Genomic DNA, 24,807 nt, shown 5'->3' with positions numbered 1-24,807 from the left:
AACTACTTGTTGGCTAATTGTCCTCCGCCAATTGGCGAAAGGTAATTGGAGTAACAAATCTTGGAGGACCATCATAGAGCATCACTGCTGCCAGCTGAGAAGCAGTTTGTGTCACGTGGTACAAATCCCAGAATAGGTACTCCTTGCGGTTCATACAAAGATTTGGTGTCGCATTGCACAGGATTTCTGCATTCAATCTTCCAGCTCCACAACATGCCGACTCCACATACTTAAAATCTGCAAAAATTGGAAAAAAAAGTTGAAAACAATAAAATTATACCCTACTTTTATTCTATTTTCACAATAATCAACTAAATTATGGATGTCGCTTTCAATCAAGTTCCACAGTGTTTGTCCACAGCAATTGGCTAAAAGAATAGGTATAAAAAAACATTATCCTTGAAACATTGTCCTTTGGTGGCCAAACACCTCCTTAAGAGAATGCGTCAGTTGCAATCTATAATTGAATTTTAAGGAGAATTGCTTACGGAAGGGACCGGGATTTTGTATGACATTAATGGTCATTTCATACATATTTCCAAGTGAGCTGATTTTTCTCATTAGAGCATCTAATGCAAAATGGAAAGCTCGGGCAAAATCATTCATTCCCTCTTGACAACCTCCAGTAGCATTGTAAAGTCTCCGAACTGGATAGCATCCAATCGCTAAATTTTCTAGCCCCAAAGTTCTATAGAGTCTGCAATTCCAACATGACTTCTTCAGTTTTAATAAACAACTGTACATAGTAAAATTTAACTGACCTCAGTGTCATTTTTACAAAGAAAAGAAAGATGAATTAAGTTATGCTTCTCTCTAAAAGCTTGTAATACCTTAATGTAGGCCTAATACTGATGTATAAGATGGGTGATATATTGTTCTAGAGGCATAGAATTATTGGTCAAGAAATAGACAAAGATGTCATTGCTTCCGGCACTGATGCAAAAGAGAGATTTTGAGAGCATTGTTTTTGTTGCATCTGAACCCATGACTGCTACACGATTGTTGTAAACTGTGAAGAATTGCTGGATCTGCTTTGTCAAGGAGACAACCTTCTGTTGGTTTCTCCATATGGGTCATTACATTAGACATCGGAAGAGATGGTGAGAGCTAGAAGTGAACAAAAATCACATTGGAACACACTAAAATGCACCAAAAAGCGTCAATTTAGATATGTTGATAGGAATATACTTAATTACCCTTGCTTTGTTCATAGTGTCAAGGAGCCCGGCTCCTCCTGAAGCAAAGTTTACACCTCTGTGTTAATGCCTTTCGAGGCCAGATGGCAGGCTAAGAAGAAATAAGTAAGGTTCTGGGCTTCTCTTAAACCTTATTAGCTTGGCTGATCAATGAAGCATTATGGAAGTCAAAGTTATTTAAATAAGCAGTATGGCAAGTTTCTTGTGGAATATTTTTCATTTTCTTAATACTATGTTGTCACGACCCAAACCCGTCCCTATAAGTTTAGCATCGTAACCGGCCAGTAATCCTTGGATTACCGAAGGCTTCTAAACAGATTAACAAGATTAAGGGGCTAGCGGAAGCAAATACATAAATATAGTTGTCCAATGAGCTGCGCTGACTTATATGAACAGAATATTTAAAACTTTAAATACATATTCAAATATCATTCATACATTATACCCACACACATTACAGTATTTTAAGTACAGCCAACGACATCAAATCAAGTCTTATATATACAGAAACGACAGAACTTCTGGACGCTTCGGGAACCTCCATGTGAGGCACAATGGTTGGCTGACAACAGAACACAGATCTAGACAAAAGCCTTCAGGCTCGGGCTCCAGAATGCTCACCTATACAAATATACACACACAATGAGCTAAAGCCCAATGAATAACATTAAGATAAAGAGTTTGGTGAACGAAATTCGAATATATCATAAGCTGAAAATAGACCAGAGCATAATCATTCTCATATCAGAACATAATAATGGTACATCCCATAGAACACATCACAGAACGTCTTCCGACTAGAGTAATCGGTTCCGGATACTGATTAAACACATATCACCACAATGAAGTGGCTAATGAGATCTCGTAATTACTTGTATGTCATGGACCCACATTTTCATGCCGTCTCCCATGACTTGGGACTGTTTATGGATGCCATAATAGATTTCAAACATGGACTATTCGTTCACGAAAATAGATATCATTTCAGAAATCATAGCTTATCACATTTCATTTGGAACATAATTTCATATAAACGTATCTTTATGATAACGTTACTCACAGTGGTTCCAGTAAGCGGTCAATCAATCCTCGAGCCTTGACCTACAATCACAAAATACATAACACAAGCATGTCTTATCATTACACATTCATGTGGCCAACACGGCTTAGCTTTCTTATTACATAGGTTTCTTGCTTAACACATTGCTCAAAACACACTCTTAAATATCATAACTTAGTACATTCTACACTTAGTGTGTTTCTAATCCATAACCTCATTATCAAAGCTTAATTAGGTCTTAGGAATGCCTAAGATGCAATGAGGATGCCAAAACATGCCTTGGAATACTTAGGCAAAATTTCTGAAAATAAGGTCCACGCTCGAGCATAGATTTCCTCGCTCGAGCGGACATGCAAAATGAGAGGGGTCACTCGAGCGAGACTTCCTTCGCTCGAGCGATCTGCGAACTCGGAGAAAGTACTGGTTGGTCTCAATCTACGCTCGAGCTACAACTTCCATGCTCGAGCGGACATGCAAAATGAGGATGGTCGCTCAAGCGCATATTCCCTCGCTCGAGCGATCTGTAAAAGACATGAAACTTCTGGGAGCTTGCAATTCACGCTCGAGCGGACTTTTGGTCGCTCGAGCGGAGTGCACGCACTCAGAGTGGTCGCTCGAGCGTGAACTCCCACGCTCGAGTGTGGATGCAAATTCTGGAATTTCCAGATTTGATCACCAAGCTCAAAACTCAACTTCAATCTTCCAAAACACATCTCTTGGGCCCCAAAACTTGAGATAACATAGTAAACTTGTAAAACATGAGGAATTTAGGATCATTTCATAAAATCATGGCCCACGGTTTTGTCAAAAGCTCACATTTCATCTTGAAATTTAAGAAACAAAGCATGCATGTAAAATCTTTCAAACTCTTTGAAAAATCTAGAAATCTCCTAGATGTTGATTTGTGATTATGTATCAATTTTAAGCAGAATATAACAATCCCAATCAAACAATCAAACAATCAAGACAAAGAGACACAGCGATTTAACGTGGAAAAAACCACAATTGGACACCTCCAACTGTGATAAAAAAACCACGGGCAACAGCCACAAGAACAATCCACTAAGAAGAATTAAAGGAATTACACAGGTATACTCTCAATTACCTAGCGAATCCACAACGCCTAATTGAACCAACCTCTATGTGCCTCTTCCAACCCCATCTTCACCACGGAATTGTCTTTCTGATGAGCCACTCCGGATTCCACCAAAGCTTCAGGCTCGAATTCTTCAGAATACACAACTGAAGAACAACACTCTCTTTTGTAGAACAAAACACAACCTTTGATGTACTCTCTTTAGAACATGAGTTGAATACTCAATAAAACATCAAAGAAAACTCCCAAAGTATCCCCAGATATAAACCCTAGAAACCAAAAAGAAGATCTGGAGAAGTTCTCCTCAAATCTGACCCAACACGCGAATTTATAGAATCTGTCCCGCGATCTCCGCTCGAGCTCAACACAGCCCGCTCGAGCGGACTGACCAAAAACTGCGTGCGAACAAACTGAGATGCGCTCGAGCGTAGGAGCATCCGCTCGAGCGTAAAATCACACATTCCAGTATTTTTACAGGCGACTGCAGAGATGCTGAGAACTTCCAATTCACGCTCGAGCGTCCCTTTCCCCGCTCGAGCGGGAAGGCCAAAACTGGAAAAACTGGAAAAAATTAACAGCTCGATCCCCGTCATAATCAGCGAAGTGGCAATCTTGAAAGCTTTATCATCACAAACTTCTCTGAAATGCTTGATTCGGGTTGGATTCGCATCTAACAACTCATAGCCTCACTGAAATAAAAATGCGAATAAAATTACAACTCAAAGGAGTTTTGTCAAACGGGTTTGCCAAGAAATAAAACCTAACACTCTTTTCTTCAAAACTCAAGAAACTATCAAGTTGAGCTCATAAGCTCCCTGCATGTAAGAAATTCTATTGCAAAACATGAACTTAAGTGATTAACATGACAATTCTAACATGCAAGCACCAAATAACTTACTAATATAACTTAGATGCTTAAAATCAAACTTAACATGCCAAAACTCCATATATTCATGCATGCATGTGGATTTCTCTTCCAAATTCTCTTTCAAGACTTCAAAAACATGGGATTGACTTACAAAACTTGATGAAATATGCATGCATGTACCATTCAACCTCCATATTCAACACAATTGGTGAAATACAAAACTAACATGGTAAATTAACACCTACATGGGCATGTATGTATGAATTGTAACTCAAATTCCTATTCTAAGCTCAATGTTCACATTTAAACTCATAATCTTCATGTTGATGACTTAGATCCATAAATTAGGGGTTGAATTCATACCTATAGTCTTGAATTAACTAGATCATTGCACAACCTTGATGAGTTCAAGCCAAAGCCTTCAATTCTCTTCAATTTCTGCACTCTCTCTCTCTAAAGATGAACTCTATCTCTCTCTCTAAAATGTAATCTCAAAATTTTCCACTCAAAGAAAATATGTGTGAGTTCAAGAATGAGTCTAAAGCCCACTTATAGTTGGAATGCTAAATAATACAACACTTAGAACATTGGTCCAACCAAACACAACTTAATTAATCGTTTTGAATGGATCTTTAATAAAATTTGCCATAGCGTTCTAAAAATTCCAAATAACACATTGATGTAATCAATTTCGGTTTCGGATGCCGATAAGGCTTTCAATTTTTATATTAAAGCGGAATTTCAAACAGATATTTCTACAAGTAACAGATAGAAAGCCAAAATCATGCAAACTACGGAATGAACGCATAATTTATTTTAATCCTCTCATTAACATCCTTAAATACGGATTAGTAGCTAATTACGGATCGAGGTTATTACAGTCTCCCCACCTTAAGAAATTTGGTCCTCCAAACTCGAGTCATCTTATATCAAAGAAATGATGTCCAACAAAAATATAACTTTAACTCTACAAAATAGAAGCATAACCATATTCGTGACCTAATCTCGACCTTAGCTTCGTACAGAAATAGAATCATAAATCATATACAGAGATTAGGGTTTGTAACAAAACAGATTCTTATACACATCCAGATTTTAGTCAAGAACAGATTCAGATACGTGTTCATATTCATATTCTTGTCCAGATCATACACAGATGCCACAAGTCTTGCTTAAACATACGTGGTGCGTTTATTAGCACAACAGAGCAGATATAGAAAAGATGCAAACATAGCAGATACATAACAGATACAGACATGTGATGGTTATAAATAACTAGTTCCATAAAGGAACCTCCGAATCCGGGTAACAGAACAGAACAGAAGCTGAGACCCTGTGGCAGGGCCTCCGGTACGGGTAACAGAGTGCAGACAGAAATAAGTTCCATAAGGGAACTTCCGATACCGGGTAACAGCTAACAGATATCACATAATACCAAGAGTCACACGAATACATATCAGGGATTAGACGATTATTCATTGCACAACACATAATATTTCAGAAAATAGATCTCCTTTAGACATACAGAAAACAAATACAGTTGAACACAACTTTACTACGTTATTAATCACATTACTTATATCAAGTACTTATCGGGGTCATAGATTCACATTGTTTCCATTTTCATAAGTAATTTCCCCCGTTAAGTTACAGAGATTTGATTATTCATTTCCGAGTCATTCATCCGGTCTTTGTTCAACTTGGTTTTCAATTCGGTAATCCATTACAGTTAGTCCAGGTCACCTAAAGTATAGCAGAAATACAAGGCAATTTCGTACATTAACCCCATAGCAGTAAACGAAATTTCGAAGTAATCATTCATATACTATTCACCAACCTCAGTTTCCACAGATTCAATCGTACTATGTGTCAACACAGAAGCAGTCATACTGATTACATATACCCCCAAGTAGTCAGAGTTTATAATCAACCAGTCTGTTGCCACAAATCCCATCAGTTTTGAAGTACAGTAACATCAAAACAATCATGCTCTAGTCAACCAAGTTCATGGTAGTAACGGTAATACCGGAGTAATTAACCACGTGTCATATATACGGTATTCCCATATTCCCCAAGCACAAGTTACCAAATTTCATAATCTCATTCACGTGTTTTCCTCAATCAGTTACAGGTATATAGTAAGAAGCTATTCGTAATCACATAGTTCGCTGTTGACGGTTCACATTCTTCCTAAGGGTTCAAGATTGATTCTAATTCTCATTCGGTTAGTTCCCTTAGCAACACGGCCCTGTTATTCGATCATAAGCAATTCACAATCCCCCATAATGTAATCAAATCAGATAGTAGCTCTCAATAAGGGTCTCCTCAGATCAAATCAATGAAAGTTCAATCAGGTCATATCAGATGAAAGTTCCACCCAGTCATATCAAATAAAATTTCAAAGCGTGAGTCATCAAACAGAAGTTCCATCAGTTAAACAAAGGTCTCATCAAACCACGGTTCTATCAGGTTAGATCGGGTGCAGGTTAGATCGGGTGAAAGTTCTATCCTTACTATTTCCAAGCGAAGCACATTAGGTTCTATAGTTCATACTCCATTCACTTAGGTGCATAGTCAGTAGTTCTGCAGTTGTTCTAAGTTCCTCGGTTCTCAAATCACATCAGAGTTATGTATCACAATAGTTCATATCGAAGAGTTCAGGTCATATACAATGTTCTAAGTAAGTTCACATGTGGGTGCACAGGTATGTAATTGTTCATATCACGAGGTAAGCATCACAGTCAATATAACAAGTTCCCAAATGCGTTTTCATGTACGCATAAGGTACACAACGGTGTATCACATAAAGTTTCTCGGTAGTACACAATAGCAGATTGTTATACAGAAGTTTCAAATCGGTCGTACAGTCGCTAAAGTATAGGCTCACTAGTCGAGTCAAACAATCTTATCAAGTTGCAACAATCGTAGTTCACAATTTAGAGTTTGTCGCTCGGAGTCTTTACTTAATCACACAATTTTAGAGTCATAATCCCAAGCAAAGGTATAAACATATATAAGTCCAAACATTCTCCATAGCATAGGTAGTTGTTACACAAAAGAGTCTAAGGCGTCACACATATAGTTCACATCAGGCAGTAGGTCTTAAAGTGTACAAGCAAGGTCACATGTGTACGGATACGAGTCTAGAATCAATTATCATTTAGGCATTCGATCACAATTTACAAGCAAAAGTTCGTTCTTCCAAACTGACATAGGTTCTCAATTATAGTCAATCATAACGTATTCCCATGTTCGATAGTTTTAGCATAGTCCAAAAGTCATACCTAACAGTTCACATTGAATTGTTGCACTACGGTACAAAGATCTAACTCGATAAATTCTCGTCGTTCACAAGTCCCAACAATTCTCATAGCACAGGTAATTCATTATAGGGCTTCGGGCATCTCACATAAAATTAACAAGTTTTCGAGGCAGTCAATAACTAGGGACTCATAATTCTAATAAGTCAATTGGTTCAATTAACATGTCCACAATCTATATCAAGTTAAGGAATGTACACTTTCCACACAAATTCGCATATAAACAATTGCACACAATTAAGGTAATACTTGCGTTAGTTGTTTCAGTATTCCGAGCATTTTCTGGAACTAGGGTGTAAACCCTTCCTTGCCTCTAGATGTTGTTCGGATGAGCTCGCGAGCAAGATTTAGCCAAGTGCCCTTTCTGACCACATCTAAAACAAGCCCCTGATAGGCGGCAACAAATGCCCTAATGTTGTTTCCCACATTCTTTACAAGTAGGTATACCATTATTCACATTGCTTCCCCGACTTTCTTTGTTCACAATTTTCGCCCTAGATTTTTCATTCGCAGAAGTTATCGAATTACTAGTCATTTCGACTTTCTGTTTCTTGTGTTTCATTCTTTCTGATTCAGTTGATGATGTTGGTTTTGATATTTTCAAGGCTGCTATGTTTGCCTCGGACATTAAGGCCCTATCAAGAACATCCACGTATTTTTGGCAATTTTAAGACGCCAACTCGATCAAACACATCTAAGTCAAGCCCACCTTCAAATTTCCTAGCCTTTTTGTAGTCAGTGTCTATCATGTAGGGTGCGTAACGGGCTAACTCAGTAAATTTTGTTTCATATTCAGCCACAGTCATTTTGCCTTGTTTAAGTTATTCAAACTCAGATACTTTTCTATCTCGGATACATTGGGAAAAGTATTTTTCGAAGAAAATTTCTTTAAACCTATCCCATGTCACACCTTCATTATCATTTCGCACTAACATCCACCATCTCCTAGCTTCTTCTTTAAGCGTGAATGTTGCCAACAAAACTTTCTGTGCCTCAGTACACGGAAATACCTCAAATATTTTCTCAGTTTCTAAGACCCAAGCCTCGGCTTTCAACGGTTCAATACCCCCCCGAAATTCCGGTGGTTTAATCTTATTGTATTTCTATGTTAGTGTTATCATATCATAATTAGCTGGTTCAGGTACGTGTATTTGCCTTTGTTGCTGTTGTTTCAGATATTCGGTTAAGGCTTCAACTATTCTTTCTAACCGGCTAATTCTAGCGTCAGAAGATTCTGATTCGTCTATATTCCTTGTCCTTTCCATGGGCTACACATAAACAGGGTGCTTATTAATATAAGGAAAACTCTCATTGATTCCACATTTCATTTCATATCAGACGTGTTTATACTTTCATTTCAATTCCGATACAGTCACATGATCCCTTACTTTCATACGTTCATATTCACATAGATTTCACATTCGATATTGAAATTAACATTACATGTTATTTCACTTAACTTCTTTGATCATGCACAAACGTTTCATTTCAATGTATTTTCAATAAAGACATGGTCATAATAGCTTACATACTTACACATGATAATGCAATGTCCCTATTTCATTTCTAAGACATCCTATAGCTCATATGGACACGTATGTGCGGTATAACTCGTGCTTTGATACCACTCTATCACGACCCAAACCCGCCCCTATAGGTTTAGCATCGTAACCGGCCAGTAATCCTTGGATTACCGAAGGCTTCTAAACAAATTAACAAGATTAAGGGGCTAGCGGAAGCAAATACATAAATATAGTTGTCCAATGAGATGTGGTGACTTATATGAACAGAATATTTAAAACTTTAAATACATATTCAAATATCATTCATACATTATACCCACACACATTACAGTATTTTAAGTACAGCCAACGACATCAAATCAAGTCTTATATATACAGAAACGACAGAACTTAAACACTGGACGCTTCGGGAACCTCCACGTGAGGCACAATGGTTGGCTGACAACAGAACACAGATCTAGACAAAAGCCTTCAGGCTCGGGCTCCAGAATGCTCACCTATACATATATAAGATAAAGAGTTTAGTGAACGAAATCCGAATATATCATAAGCTGAAAATAGACCAGAGCATAATCATTCTCATATCAGAACATAATAATGGTACATCCCATAGAACACATCACAGAACGTCTTCCGACTAGAGTAATCGGTTCCGGATACTGATTAAACACATATCACCACAATGAAGTGGCTAATGAGATCTCGTAATTACTTGTATGTCATGGACCCACATTTTCATGCCGTCTCCCATGACTTGGGACTGTCTATGGATGCCATAATAGATTTCAAACATGGACTATTCGTTCACGAAAATAGATATCATTTCAGAAATCATAGCTTATCACATTTCATTTGGAACATAATTTCATATAAACGTATCTTTATGATAACGTTACTCACAGTGGTTCCAGTAAGCGGTCAATCAATCCTCGAGTCTTGACCTACAATCACAAAATACATAACACAAGCATGTCTTATCATTACACATTCATGTGGCCAACACGGCTTAGCTTTCTTATTACATAGGTTTCTTGCTTAACACATTGCTCAAAACACACTCTTGAATATCATAACTTAGTACATTCTACACTTAGTGTGTTTCTAATCCATAACCTCATTATCAAAGCTTAATTAGGTCTTAGGAATGCCTAAGATGCAATGAGGATGCCAAAACATGCCTTGGAATACTTAGGCAAAATTTATGAAAATAAGGTCCACGCTCGAGCGTAGATTTCCTCGCTCGAGCGGACATGCAAAATGAGAGGGGTTACTCGAGCGAGACTTCCTTCGCTCGAGCGATCTGCAAACTCGGAGAAAGTACTGGTTGGTCTCAATCTACGCTCGAGCTACAACTTCCATGCTCGAGCGGACATGCAAAATGAGGATGGTCGCTTGAGCGCATATTCCCTCGCTCGAGCGATCTGTAAAAGACATGAAACTTCTGGGAGCTTGCAATTCACGCTCGAGCAGACTTTTGGTCGCTCGAGCGGAGTGCACGCACTCAGAGTGGTCGCTCGAGCATGAACTCCCACGCTCGAGCGTGGATGCAAATTCTGGAATTTCCAGATTTGATCACCAAGCTCAAAACTCGAATTCAATCTTCCAAAACACATCTCTTGGGCCCCAAAACTTGAGATAACATAGTAAACTTGTAAAACATGAAGAGTTTAGGATCATTTCATAAAATCATGGCCCACGGTTTTGTCAAAAGCTCACATTTCATCTTGAAATTTAAGAAACAAAGCATGCATGTAAAATCTTTCAAACTCTTTTCTTCAAAACTCAAGAAACTATCAAGTTGAGCTCATAAGCTCCCTGCATGTAAGAAATTCTCTTGCAAAACATGAACTTAAGTGATTAACATGACAATTCTAACATGCAAGCACCAAATAACTTACTAATATAACTTAGATGCTTAAAATCAAACTTAACATGCCAAAACTCCATATATTCATGCATGCATGTGGATTTCTCTTCCAAATTCTCTTTCAAGACTTCAAAAACATGGGATTGACTTACAAAACTTGATGAAATATGCATGCATGTACCATTCAACCTCCATATTCAACACAATTGGTGAAATACAAAACTAACATGGTAAATTAACACCTACATGGGCATGTATGTATGAATTGTAACTCAAATTCCTATTCTAAGCTCAATGTGCACATTTAAACTCATAATCTTCATGTTGATGACTTAGATCCATAAATTAGGGGTTGAATTCATACCTATAGTCTTGAATTAACTAGATCATTGCACAACCTTGATGAGTTCAAGCCAAAGCCTTCAATTCTCTTCAATTTCTGCACTCTCTCTCTCTAAAGATGAACTCTCTCTCTCTCTCTCTCTAAAATGTAATCTCAAAATTTTCCACTCAAAGAAAATATGTGTGAGTTCAAGAATGAGTCTAAAGCCCACTTATAGTTGGAATGCTAAATAATACAACACTTAGAACATTGGTCCAACTAAACACAACTTAATTAATCGTTTTGAATGGATCTTTAATAAAATTTTCCATAGCGTTCTAAAAATTCCAAATAACACATTGATGTAATCAATTTCGGTTTCGGATGCCGATAAGGCTTTCAATTTTCATGTTAAAGCGGAATTTCAAACAGATATTTCTACAAGTAACAGATAGAAAGCCAAAATCATGCAAACTACGGAATGAACACATAATTTATTTTAATCCTCTCATTAACATCCTTAAATACGGATTAGTAGCTAATTACGGATCGAGGTTATTACGTATGTACTACCAATAAAATCAGCACTGTTGAGGGCATTGCCGAACCTCCCCGTTGGTTTCGAGTGGGTAAAGTCAATTCCATTGAAAGGAAAGTCTACTCTTGCTGAGCTCCCGGGAATGTATGTATTAGTCCTAACATCTACAGTTGTGTCCCCGAATATATAAATGACCGGAACAGTGGCATTGGCCAACTAAATTGTGAATGTGGCTATGAAAAGGATTGCAAAAAGTGAGGGAGAAACATGTAAATTTTCCATGACAGATTGAAAAGTTAAGCTCTGCTTTCCTTGAATTCTGTGTCTTGTTACTATTTAAAAAATTTGATTTTATGTTTCTACAAACTTACTTCACTCCAACCCTTACATGCAAAGAAGTTTCATAAGGTACCAAGAAGCTACCTCTAACATAGTCATTTTCTAATGCAAATAAACATATTTTACAAGAAGAAACCGGCAGATTGGACTGATGTTGTTGACTGGGAGTCAAACTTCTCTATTACTGATCTGCACCTTATTTGTATAAAATGGCTCAGTGACTATTGAATTTGAGATTTTGATTTAACATTGATGGGCAGATACTAGGTTGGCCGCGACTGATTTCCGAGGGTATGTGATATTACGAGACCCCAGTCCAATGGATACTGGTAAACTAGTTGGGCTTGGGAATTGGTAGAACTTTTGGGCTTGGGCGTGACCGAAAGCCTTTTGGATGCCTGAGATCTGACATAGCCTAGAATGGGACAAATATAATTAACCAAGTCGGGCTAGCACAACAGAGCTTGCCCAGACCTCAGCATGTTCTTAGATAGAGTTTGTAGTGACCTGATCCTAAAGTTGGCTTGGGAAGCAGATTAGCTGCTCTCACAGCCACATGGCGCATCCAAATGGAAGCAGAGACATGTATAAGCACAAGAGACAGAAGGAATCTTGGACAAATAGAAACCACTTCTAGACATGTGGGTCCAAGCTATATAAGGTTGGCAAGATCAATTTAGGAGGTAAGCCAACACAAAAAAAAAAGCTCTAATTCTCTTGCTTTCTTATAGCATACCAACGTGACTGTTGGAGAGTCTTTGGAAAGACTGGCACCATGCCGATACCACCTAAAATTTACATTTTCCTTTCCTATTCTGGGCTATCCGGGAGCTCAGACCAACCAGACCAGTTCCAGACACCATCAAACATTATTGTCATCAAAATAAGATGACCAATGTATGTAACATATAGAATCATTGATGTTGATCATATTCAAGTTCTAAATATCAATCTTCCAATAAACAAACATATGCATCATTTTCTTGTCACAATCTCATACACGGTTATTAGGTTTAGAGGTGGAATGAGTTTTAGATATCATTGAACTTTTTTCTGTCTTGTATTGCTTAATTCATACACTAAAGTAATTTTGATGCCATTCTCTATCTTATTCTGACTTGAGTTGTCAAGTTTTATGATAACTATGTGTAGGTTTGAGTTGATACAATATTGACAATTACTCAAAACACAATTGTTTTGTAACATGATTTTACTTTCAAGTTAAAAGTTGCTTAGAACAAGAACAAAAATATCCTCCAAACATAATGATAATTTTATTGGATGACATAGAAGGCGGCAATAATATGGGCGAGCAATGGAACAAATGATACGTGCTAATGAGATATGTGACGAAATTTTGAAGACTACAAACAAAATGGCTACCAAGCTCTTGTCTAGAGTTTCCAATGATAACTTAAGTCAAGGTGTAGTAAACTTAGAAAACTGTTGGAAAATCGGCTGGAATTACAAAAACAAAAAAACAAAGCCATACTTTCCATATTATTTTTATCCAAAAAAAAAAAAAAAAAACCATATGTTCCATATTGTAGTATTCATAAATGAATAAGCTGGTAGTAAGTTCCTTCTTCTGTTGATCGCAAATACATAAATGAAAATAGATCAAAATAAGCATATAGCCTCAATGAAGAACACTTCTTTGGTTACAATGAGTCACACATAGTCACACATTTGATAGGGACTGATCAAAGAGCTAAAATTGCTAGTTGGCTAATTGTCCTCGGCCAATTGGTGAAAGTTAATTGGGGTAACAAATCTTAGAGGACCATCATAGAGTGTCAGTGCTACCAGCTGAGAAGTAGTTTGTGTAGGGTGATACAAATCCCATAATAGGTACTCCTTGCGGTTCATACAAAGATTTGCTGTCGCATTACATGGGATTTCTGCATTCAATCTTCCTGCTCCACAACATGCCGTCTCCACATCCTTAAAATCTGAGAAAATTGGAAGAAAGTTTAAAACAATAAGATTATACCCTACTTTTATTCAGTTTTTGCAATAATCAACTAAACTAAATATGTCGCTTTCAATCAAGTGTCACAGGGATAAGAAAACATTATCCTTGAAAATTTGTCTTTTTGTGGCCAAATACCTCCTTAAGAGAATTCTTCAGTTTCAATCTATAATTGAATTTTAGAGAGATTGCTTATTGAAAGGACCAGGATTTTGCATGACATTAATGATCAATTCATATGTATTTCCCAGTGAGTATTTCATCTTCGGATGCTCTGAGCTGATTTTTCTCATCAGGGTATCTAATGCAAAATGGAAAGCTTGGGCAAAATCGTTCAATCCCTCCTGACAACCTCTGGTAGCATTGTAACATCTCCAAGCTGGACAGCATCCAACCGGTGGAATGCCAATGATGCCAAATTTTGTAGCCCCAAAGTTGTATAGAGCCTGCAATTCCAACACGTCTTCTTCAGTTTCATTAAACAACTTTACATAGTGAAATTGAATTGAACTCAGTGTCATCTTTGAAGAAAAGTAAATGAAAGGAAAGTCTGCTCTTGCTGAACTCCCGGGAATGTAGGTATTTGTCCCAACATCTACAGTTAGTCACCGAATATATAAATGACCAGAACAGTGGTATTGGCCAACTGAGTTGTGAATGTGGCTATGAAAAGGATTACAAAAAGTGAGGAAGAAACATGTATATTTTTCATGACAGATTGAAATCTTAAGCTCTGCTTGTGTCTTGTTACTATTCAAAAAATTTGATTTTATGTTTCTATAAACTTACTTCACTCCAACGCTTACATGCAAAGAAGTTTCATAAGGTACCAAGAAGCTACCTCTAGCATAGTCATTTTCTAATGCAAATAAACATATTTTACATGAAGAAAGTGACAGACTAGACTGATGTAGTTGACTGGGGGTCAAACTTCTCTATTTACTGATCTGCACCTTATTTGTATAAAATAGCTCAATGACTATTGAATTTGAGATTTTGATTTAACATTGATGGGTAGATACTAGGTTGGCCGCGACTGATTTCCGAGGGTATGTGCTATTACGAGACCCCAGTCGAATGGATACTGGTAGACCAGTTGGGCTTGGGAATTGGTAGAACTTTTGGGCTTGGGCATGACTGAAAGCCTTTTGGATGTCTGAGCTCTAACATAGCCTAGAATGGGACAAATATAATTAACCAAGTCGGGCTAGCACAACAGAGCTTGCCCAGACCTCAGCATGTTCATAGATAGAGTTTGTACCTTGTACGGGGTGCAAATATTCCAGCGAGCCCGTACTCCTTTATTCCAAGCTCCCTGTCTGTCCGATCGACCTGCGAACACAACGGCAGTGAGTGGCCGAAAAACCCCTCCGACGGTCAAGTTAACACACACTCAGGGATAAAGGGGGAGAGGAGAGTGTTGAATGTCTAAGTGTATCTCACCAAAATGATCATCTGTCTCAGCATGGGGGGCGCAGACACGCTTATATACCTTCTGCGCCCCAAATCTACTCCCATTAGTCTCTCGACACGTGGTGCTGCTATCTCATCTGTCAGCACAAATCCAACAATCACCACCTAAACAAACTGTCAGGATATCATGGCGGAGCCCGATAGACTGGCGGAATCACCTCGGCCTCACACGGCCGTGCTGCGCCGCATGCCCGAATGCTCACTAGCCGAGCTCCATACCGACTGAACTCAGTTGCATCCTGGCATAGCCGAGCTCAAAATAGGTCATGCGGGTAAAACAAAGGCCTTCTTGCCGAGCTAAAGGCGCGAGCCTTTCTGCGGAGCAACGCAAGTAGCACGGTTCCCACCTGTGTAAGTTCAAGTAGCTCGGTCTTGGGCTTTAGCCAAGCAGTCCCATCTCCGTGCAAGCCCAAAGCTATCCTGGCCCAAACGCGCTCGGCCTTCAACTTGCCCGGCCCTTACCATGGCCCATTTTCAGCTCATAAAATCTCCTTCTCAATTGCCCCTTACTTCCGTCCGCAAAAGCATGACCGGGATTACATGATCCGACCAGGGTAGACCCTTCCTCGGTCTGTTGTTTGCAAGACGTCAACCACACTAAATCCAGTGCTCTGTTCCTCGATTTGGTTGGCCGATGTCTCATCTCGCCTTTCTGTCTCTTTAACTCTGACGCCGCCATTAATTAGGACATGCGTCGCTCGTTTGTTGGCCTCGAGCAGCCAACCATCACGTCCCTTCATATTCAAAATTTTTGGCGGTCTTTCACTTCTATTTATACGTCTCTTCCCTTTCACTTTTCGTTCTTACTAACTCTTCTTCATTCTTGTCGATCCAGAGCTCCAGTGCCCTTAGCAGCTCCTACTCTTGCCCTCTTTCTGCGTTCGTGCCTGAAGGATCTACATTCGCCTCTACTGGTAAGCTCTTTGAATCTTTTTGTGGCTATTTCATTTGATATTTCTTGTTTTAGGGCATTAAAACCATAGATTTTAGGGTATAGCTCCCCAAAACTCTCCCCTGCCCCTTGTTCTCCTTGCTGTTCTTCAGCTTCATTGATGAACACCTGAAGATCAGGGGCAGACCGGGCTCCAGGTCTTCTTTTGATCCAAAAAAAAATGTTAAGACCGAGCAAATTACAAGTTTGCCAAAACCTTAATAGAAACCGAGGTAGGCAGAGGACTTGGCAGCTCGACCGGGCTGATATCTGGTTCACTTGAGCGATCAAGCTCCTTGGTTTGCCTTCGCGACCGAGGTGGTCTGGCACTCTTCCTGACCGAGGTAAAGTCAAGCTCATTTTGCGCGACCGCGCTTCCACTTACAATTACCCTCTTTTTCCTGCAGAGTCCAAGGGGACCACTGACCAATACCGAGGCTCTCAAAGACCGAGCAGCCATCAAACACTAGTCTGTGCCAAACCACCTTAGCCGAGCTAAACCAGCCGGCTACACATGGGGCACTACCGCTTCCTTGTCGACACTCCGGTTGCCCTGGCCGCATTCCGAGAAGAGTACGGTATCCCGAACGACGTTCATTTAGAGCTCGACGTTGAGAACACAACCCCATGGGACAGATTAGACCAGTGTCCCTTCACTGTACTATCCATTATAGAAGGGGGCCTCCGTTTCTCAGTAACCTGCTGATCTACGAATTCTTGCGGCGCACCGGGCTAGCTCCAACCGAGGTCTCAACCAACACTTACAGAATAATCAACGGGATCCATGAACTGAACAACCGGCTAGGAACTAACCTAGGACTAGCCGACATACTGCGCCAGTATACCCTCGGGCATACAGGCGATGGCCTTGCCTACTATTTAAAAATCAGACCGGGCAAGGAGAAGATAGTGACCGGCACCCCAGACAAGGACTTGCACGACGATGAATTTTTCTGGGTGTCTGGGAACTACGAAACTGCCGACGTATCGGGATGGTTTATCAGCAAGAATTTCGGCGAGACATGTAAGCCGTGCTAACTGCTCGGTCAATTATCTTTCTTCACTATTCTGTACTTGACATTTTTTTTTCTACTTTCCTTTGTAGCAATCGAAGTCCTGTAAGCCCACTATCATTATCCCAACGAAGCAGCCATCAGAACCGTGCTCCGCTACTGCAATCGGGATTGCCACGAGCTCCTCGGTTACAAACTGACATACAGATATTCAGCTCCACACCGGAGTAAAGTCATAGACTTTCTTCGCGCTCCATCTCCACCTCCCGATCCCACATTACCGGACGTGCCATTCATCCGATTGACCGAGGCAGAAGAGATGGCCAAAAGAAGCCGCATCAAGAACCTCATCACTGTCACCTCCACCGAGATACCGAGCATCCCAACCCGCTCGCTTGCTGCCGGGCAATCCAGCAGGACCGTGGTTGCATTAACGTCTCCTGCCGCCGGGCAAGCCAGCAAGGACAACCACCGGGCTGGCAAAAGGCCACCTGCAGACCCTTTCGCCGAACCAGTTGCGGAGCTCAACACCGAGCAACCTGCCGTGATAGCTGACCCAACTCCACCATGGAGGCCCCAACTCAAGCACCGGGGTAAAGAGATCCCAGCGACAGCTTCTGTCAAGGGCGACAAGGAGCATCTGCTCGCCTTTGACCTCACCAAAGCCTTGCTGCTATCGAACGACATTGTCGGCAGCGACCATGTGCTGGACACCTAGCTGGTGAAATCCTCGGTCAAGTCTATGACTAGGGTAAGAACTTTGCACATTTTGCCAAAAATTTTTTCAAGTGTTTTCTCGGTTTTCTTTCTAATCAAACCTTCTCCTTGCAGGCTATCCAGAAACAACACTTGGTCATGGAGCGCATTCACCGACTCCAGCAGAAGGCCACCGACTCTGCCAACCAGGTGGAACACCTTCAAGCCGAGCTCGGCCGATCCAAAACATCACTGCAGATGGCGAATTCTAAAAATTCAAAGTTGCTTGGCCAGCTTGGTGTTGCCGAGCAAGAGAGAGATGCGCTCAAGACCGAGGTGGAGAGATTGAAGCAATCGAGAAAGGAGGAGCTGGGGGATGCAAACAATGCCGGCTTTAAGAAGGCCGAAGAGAACTACACTAAGCAGGTCCATGCCACCCAAGACATCTTCTTCAAGGTGGGCTGGAAGGCTTCTTGTGAACAGCTCGACCAAGGACCTGATACCGACGTGTTTGCCTCTTCTCCAGCTGCCTTTCTACCGACCTATCTCGTGCGCTATGCCAACAACGTCTTCAGCGCGTTGCAGGCTGAGGCCGAGGAAGAAGAAGCTGAAGATTCCGATGAGAATGCGAAGGGTGATAACCGCCAAAATCAGGCCGGCCAGGAGAAGACCGGCGCCCAGGAGACCACAACCACGGTCGACCTGGAGGTCGCGACCGGGGATGAATTCACAGACCTTTCCCCCCTAGCGTAGTTTTCTTTGTCTTCTTTCTTTTTGTTTGAACATGTAACCGGGCTATCTGCCCCTCCTCTTGTAATTATTTTGCACATCAATGAAAAAGTTCAATTTTCATCAAGTGTTTGCACGATTTTCAAGCTAAATAAATTCAGCCGGACAAAATACTTTGGCAAAACAAACCATCTTGTTTAACTTATTTAACAGGAAAAGACATCTCGGTTTGAATCATAAAGTTGAGAAAATCATCAACTCAATCAATCGGAGTAAAGCATCTCGGTTAAAGTTTCACAAAAGTTGAATAAATCATCAACTTAGTCAACTGGAGTAAAACATCTCAGTTGAAGTTCAAAGAAGTCGAATAAATCATCAACTTAGTCAACTGGAATAAAACATCTCGGTTGAAAACCTCAAAGTTGAGCAAATCATCAACTTAGTCAACCGGAATAAAACATCTCGGTTGACATTCACAAGTTTGAGTAAATTATCAACTCAGTCAATCGGAATAAAACATCTCGGTTGACATTCACAAGTTTGAGTAAATTATCAACTCAGTCAACCGGAATAAAATATCTCGGATGAAATCTCAAAGTTGAGTAAATCATCAACTCAATTAACCGGAGTAAAACATCTCGGTTGGAATCTCAAAGTTGAGTAAATCATCAACTTAATTAACCGGAGTAAAACATCTCGGTTGGAATCTCAAAGTTGAGTAAATCATCAACTCAATTAACCAGAGTAAAACATCTCGGTTGGAATCTCAAAGTTGAAAACAACAATCTGAATGCTAAAGCAAAGATGAGACATTTCTATTATATTGACAAAAAGAATATTATATTCTGAAGTGTGAGGCAAAAAATTCCTTTGCACAAAAAGAACACAAAAGGTAAAAATAATACAGTTTGAGGTTAGCCGCATTCCATGGCCGGGGTATTCCTCTTCCCTCCAAGTCCTACAAGTGGTATGCCCCCTTGTCCGCCAGACCGGCTATCTTGTAGGGTCCTTCCCAATTTGCCCCTAGTTTGCCTTCACCTGGCACCAGGGTCTTGCCCATGACCTTCCTCAAAATCCAGTCGCCGACTTTGAATGATATGGGGTGCACCGTTTTGTTGTATTTTCTTGAAAGCTCTTGTTGGTAGGCGGCCACATGGATGAGAGCCTTTTCCTGGCGTTCTTTCACTAGGTCCAATTCAAGGGCAATGGCTTCGGCGTTCAGCTCGGGCTCAAAACTTTCACTGCGGATGGTGGGCATACCAACTTCTAAAGGAATGACCGCCTTCATGCCATATGCCAAGGCAAAAGGAGTTTTCCCGGTGGATCACCGCGGGGTTGTTTGGTATGTCCAAAGAACGCTTGGAAGTTTCTCGGCCCATTTTCCCTTGGCTTTCTCAAGCCTTTTCTTCAACCCATCAAGAATGGTCTTGTTTGATGCTTCGGCTTGACCGTTAGACTGCGGGTAAGCTGGGGTAGGGTTGTAGAATTCAATCTTCAAGTCTTCACAAAATCCTTTGAATAGGCGGCCGTCAAATTGGGTGCCGTTATCAGAGATCAGAATTTTGGGGACACCAAACCGCGTTACCATATTCTGCTAGACAAACCGTTTGACGTCTTTCTCCTTGATTGTTGCCAAAGGCTCAGCTTCAACCCATTTGGTGAAGTAGTCTATAGCCGCGATGAAGAACTTCCGATTGCCTGGTGCCGTTGGGAGTGGCCCCACTATATCTAGCCCCCACATCGCAAAGGGCCAAGGGCTGGTGAGGGGAAGAAGTTCTCTGGCCGACTGGTGGATTTGGTGGGCAAACTTCTGGCATTTCTCACATTTGCGAACATACTTCTGCGCGTCTGCTTGCATGCACGGCCACCAATATCCTTGTGAGATAGCCGGTAGGCTAGAGATCTGCCCCATATGTGACTGCCGCATATGCCTTCGTGAATTTCGTACAGGGAAGCTTCCACGCTGCTTGGGTGTACACACTTGAGATAGGGACCGGTGAAAGACTTATTGTATAAAGCGCTAGATGGAGGGAGCCAAAACCGCTCTAACTTCACTCGGACTTTATGTGCTTCCTTTTTGTCGGTGGGAAGGGTCCGATCTTTAAAGAAGAGGATGATTGAGTCCATCCATGAAGGACCTAGCTCGGTGCAGAGTACTTCTGTCTGCTCAGCTTCCTCAACGCTGGGCCTCGGAAGGAATTCAATTAGGAGAGGGCTGGGAGATGTGCTATCGACCATGGAAGTGAGGCCGGCTAATTCATCTGCTCGGCTGTTTTCTTCACGGCCAATTTGTTGGACCCTTATTGCCTGGGATCGCTTGATGTGGTCTCTTACCAGAGCTTGGTACTTCGTTATTCTGTAGTCTTTAGCTTCGTAAACCCCAGAAACTTGGTTAACCACGAGTTGGGAATCACTATAAACCATTAGCTCGGATGCGTGCATCTGAAGCGCGCTCTTGAGCTCGGCCAAAACCGCCTCGTACTCAGCCTCATTGTTTGATGCAGGGAATCCAAGGGTGATAGAGTGTTCTATGGTCAGTCCGTCTGGCGAAATCAGAACTATGCTCAGCCCGGCACCGTGGCGGTTAGAGGCCCCATCTACGAAAAATTTCCACATTTCTCCCATAAAGAGCTTCTAACATTCTGAGGGGTCTTGGGAGGTTTACAGGTGGATGGGCGCATGGTCGCTTGGCTGTGCGGCATCAGGTTCAATGCCGATCGGTTCCACTTCCTTCCCTTCTAGCGATGCGGCACTGGACAGAGCAGGTTGGTCGGTAATACCCAACTCCGTCGTCGCATCGCCGGGCTGTAGCGTCGTACTAGCTAAAGGTTTTTCGATAGGGCGCGCAAGTTCCGCGTTGCCAACATCGCCTTGCTGTGTTACTTCGATCAAATCTGCACTCACCTCCTCGGCTGCCGCCACAAGATCCACTGGGTAGATGGGATAAATCCCGGGTGAGAATTCAGCAACAAAATCGGCCAATGTCTGGGCCTTTATGGAAGTGCGTGGCTGGAACTTGACGTCAAACTGTCCCAATTCGACCGCCCACTTGAGAATTCGACTGGAGAAGTTTGCCGGCTCGAACAAAGCTTTGCAGGGGAACTCGGTCAAAACAATGATTGTATGAGCATGGAAATAGTGCGCCAACTTCCTAGAGGCCATTATTAATGCCAACGCAAGTTTTTCCAGCGGCAAGTATCTCGACTCTGCCGGTAGCAAGGTTTTGCTTACGTAGAAGATAGGGAGGTGCTTGATTCCTTCCGACCGAACAAGCACCGCATTAACTGCATACTGAGAAACGGCTAGATAAAGGTAAAGTTCCTCGCTGAGCTTCGATGTTACCAATAGTGGTGCTGAAGACAGATACTCCTTGAGCTTGGCCAAAGTCTGGTCACATTCTTCATCCCATGAGAACTTTGATTTCAAAGCTTGAAAGAAAGGGCGGCAGCGATCTGATGACCGGCTTATGAATCGGTTAAGTGCGGCAGCCATTCTAGCCAGATGCTGCACGTACTTAGCCGAGCTTGGCTGCTTTAATTCTTGTATGGCTCTGATTTGTGTGGGGTCTTCCTCGATGCCTCGGTTTGTGATTAGGAAGCCTAAGAATTTTTCGGATCCCACGCCAAAGGCACACTTGGACGCATTCAGGCGTAGCTTGTGTCGTTTAAGAATGGCGAAAGCCTCGGTCAAGTCGGCCAAGTGGTCTGCTTGATGCCGGCTTTTGACCACCATATCATCAATATAAGCCTCCATTGTTCGGCCTAGCAGAGGAGCAAACTTCTTGGTCACCATCCTTTGGAAAGTTGCCCCGGCGTTCTTCAAACCAAAAGGCATGACGCGGTAGCAGAAGAGTTCCCTTGGAGTAGTGAAATAGGTGATCTCACGGTCGGGGCCATGCATGGCAAGCTGATGATAGCCGCGGTAGGCATCCAAAAAACTGAGCTTGTTATGTCCGGCCGTTAGATCGACAAGCTGGTCTATTTTGGGCAAAGGAAAGCTGTCTTTAGGGAAAGCTCGGTTGACGGTCTTGTAGTCGACGCAAACTCGCCACTTCTCATTCTTCTTAGGTACAACGACCGTGTTTAAAATCCACCGAGGGTAGTGCACTTTCTGAATAGCTTGTGCCTCAAGCAAGTTCTTCACCTCTTCTACAACTACCTCAGCACGGTGTAGCGCCGATCTCCTCGTTCTCTGAATGACCGGCTTTGCCTCGGGGAAAACATTGAGGTGATGGCAAATAAAACTCGGATTGATGTCGGGCATGTTGTAAGGCGACCATGCGAAGACTTCGATATTTGCCATAAAAAATTCCACCATCTCGATCCTTTCTTCGGCGGTAAGGCTTGATCCGAGCAAGAAGAACTTGTTCGGGCTCTCCGTGCCAATCCGCACTTCCACTAACTCTTCAACAGCTTTGTCCTTAGCCTTGGTGCCCACGTCGTCAAGGACTCCCCGGTCTTCTGGTCCTTCAATCATTTGGACGAAGCCTTTGGCAGCTTGGCTCCCGTTCACTGCCATGAAGCATTGCTTCGACATGACCTGATCGCCCCAAACTTCCTCAATTGCCCCCATAGCCGAGGGAAATCTCATCACCTAATGGTAGGTCGACGCTACGACTTGCATAGCATGAGGCCATCCCCTTCCAAGGATCAGGTTATATGTAGACGGCACTTGCAATACCCAGAACTCCACTTGCTTGACCACGGATCTCGTTTTGACCGGCAGAATAATTTTTCCCAAAGGCCACTCCGGTAGCGAGTTGAAACCAACCAGTGACAAAATTGCCGGAGCCAAGTCTGTATCTCGGAGTTTACGCTGTTTAAACGCGTCGTAATACATGATCTCGACCGAGCTTCCCTGGTCGATCAAGATGCGCTTGACTTCGAATTCCTTGATGCGGAGTGTGACCACTAAGGCATCGTTGTGCGGTGTCTGAATGCGCTCTAAGTCCCTTGTAGAGAAACTGATCACGTCTTTCTCTTCGGTCTTCCCCCTCTTGATCGCGGGCTGGACCGACAAAACTTCCCTCATGTGTTCTACCTTCTTGATCATACCTTGGAGCTCGTTGTAGATACCCTATTTTTGACCGTCCTCAAGACTTGGACGTCACCACTTGAACACCCGGTGATCAATTCCCTCAGCCGGTGGTGTTCCACAGCATTCAGGGAAGCAACCCTGAGATTTGTGCAGTCTTCAGAGAAGGATAACAGCCAAAGCAGAGGCAACTTGTGCATGGCAGTGGCTTTCCGAGCGGAGCCGAGCGTGCATTGCATTGGGCCCTCTTCCCGAGGCTGTTTACTGTTTTCATTAGATTAGTTAATTTGTTAATTAATTAATTGGTCTGTAATATTTAATTAGCTTGTAGGTTAATTAATTTGTATTATTCTTTCGGTCCCTCCGAGCGAGTGCAAATTTGTAATAAGTGTGGGTGCGTGTGTGCATGCCTTCCAACCCCCACTTCTTTCTCCCTTTTACTTACCTGCTTTTGATGGTTAGTATTAGGACATGTTTACTTTAGCATACCTTATGCTATGCATGCATGCATCATTCATTAGTCTTACATGCACCAGGCTCGGCGCATCATGCTAACTGCATAAAATATTTCAAATCTAACTTGAATACATGCTATCTGTGCATTTTCACATGACATCGTTAGATTAGCTGAGCCTATTCTAGATTGCATTCTGTATGCGTTGCATTAGCTACTTAACATGGACTTGGATTATGCATTGATTGCTAACATGTTCTTGTCTTGGCTTGGAGTACATTGTAAGTATTTATATGCTTTAGCATCTTGCATGAGTGTGAATGTCAAAGCATGCTTACCATGTGGCTAGATGCTTATGTGATATAAATTGCTTGAA

The 24,807-nt window shown here is 41.7% G+C and overlaps 1 protein-coding gene across 1 annotated transcript; it reads right to left on the bottom strand.

The window, feature by feature from the left end:
• Positions 1–13: 13 nt before the first annotated feature.
• Positions 14–16,253, bottom strand: LOC114280413 (GDSL esterase/lipase At5g55050-like). Its single transcript, XM_028222771.2, has 4 exons — positions 16,037–16,253; positions 14,454–14,696; positions 13,914–14,081; positions 14–237 (listed from the first exon to the last, which is right to left on the bottom strand). The coding sequence occupies exons 1-4, from the start codon at positions 16,251–16,253 to the stop codon at positions 14–16; spliced, it is 852 nt and encodes a 283-aa protein (XP_028078572.2).
• Between the last annotated feature and the right edge of the window lie 8,554 nt (positions 16,254–24,807).

This window comes from Camellia sinensis, chromosome 5 (genome assembly GCF_055761805.1).
Source record: "Camellia sinensis isolate YWXY chromosome 5, ASM5576180v1, whole genome shotgun sequence".
NCBI classification, from domain to species: domain Eukaryota; kingdom Viridiplantae; phylum Streptophyta; class Magnoliopsida; order Ericales; family Theaceae; genus Camellia; species Camellia sinensis.
This window is presented reverse-complemented; position numbering and strand designations above follow the sequence as displayed.

Bases quoted from the DNA above. Each gene is read 5' to 3' on its own strand.
- LOC114280413 (XM_028222771.2), bottom strand. From the start codon at position 16,253: ATGGCGGCGTCAGAGTTAAAGAGACAGAAAGGCGAGATGAGACATCGG. The intron at 14,697-16,036 runs GTAAGGGCCGGG...GACTAACTGTAG, and splicing joins TGAGCTGAAAATGGGCCATG to ATGTTGGGACAAATACCTAC. The intron at 14,082-14,453 runs GTTGTCAGGAGG...CAATTTTCTCAG, and splicing joins ATGTTACAATGCTACCAGAG to ATTTTAAGGATGTGGAGACG.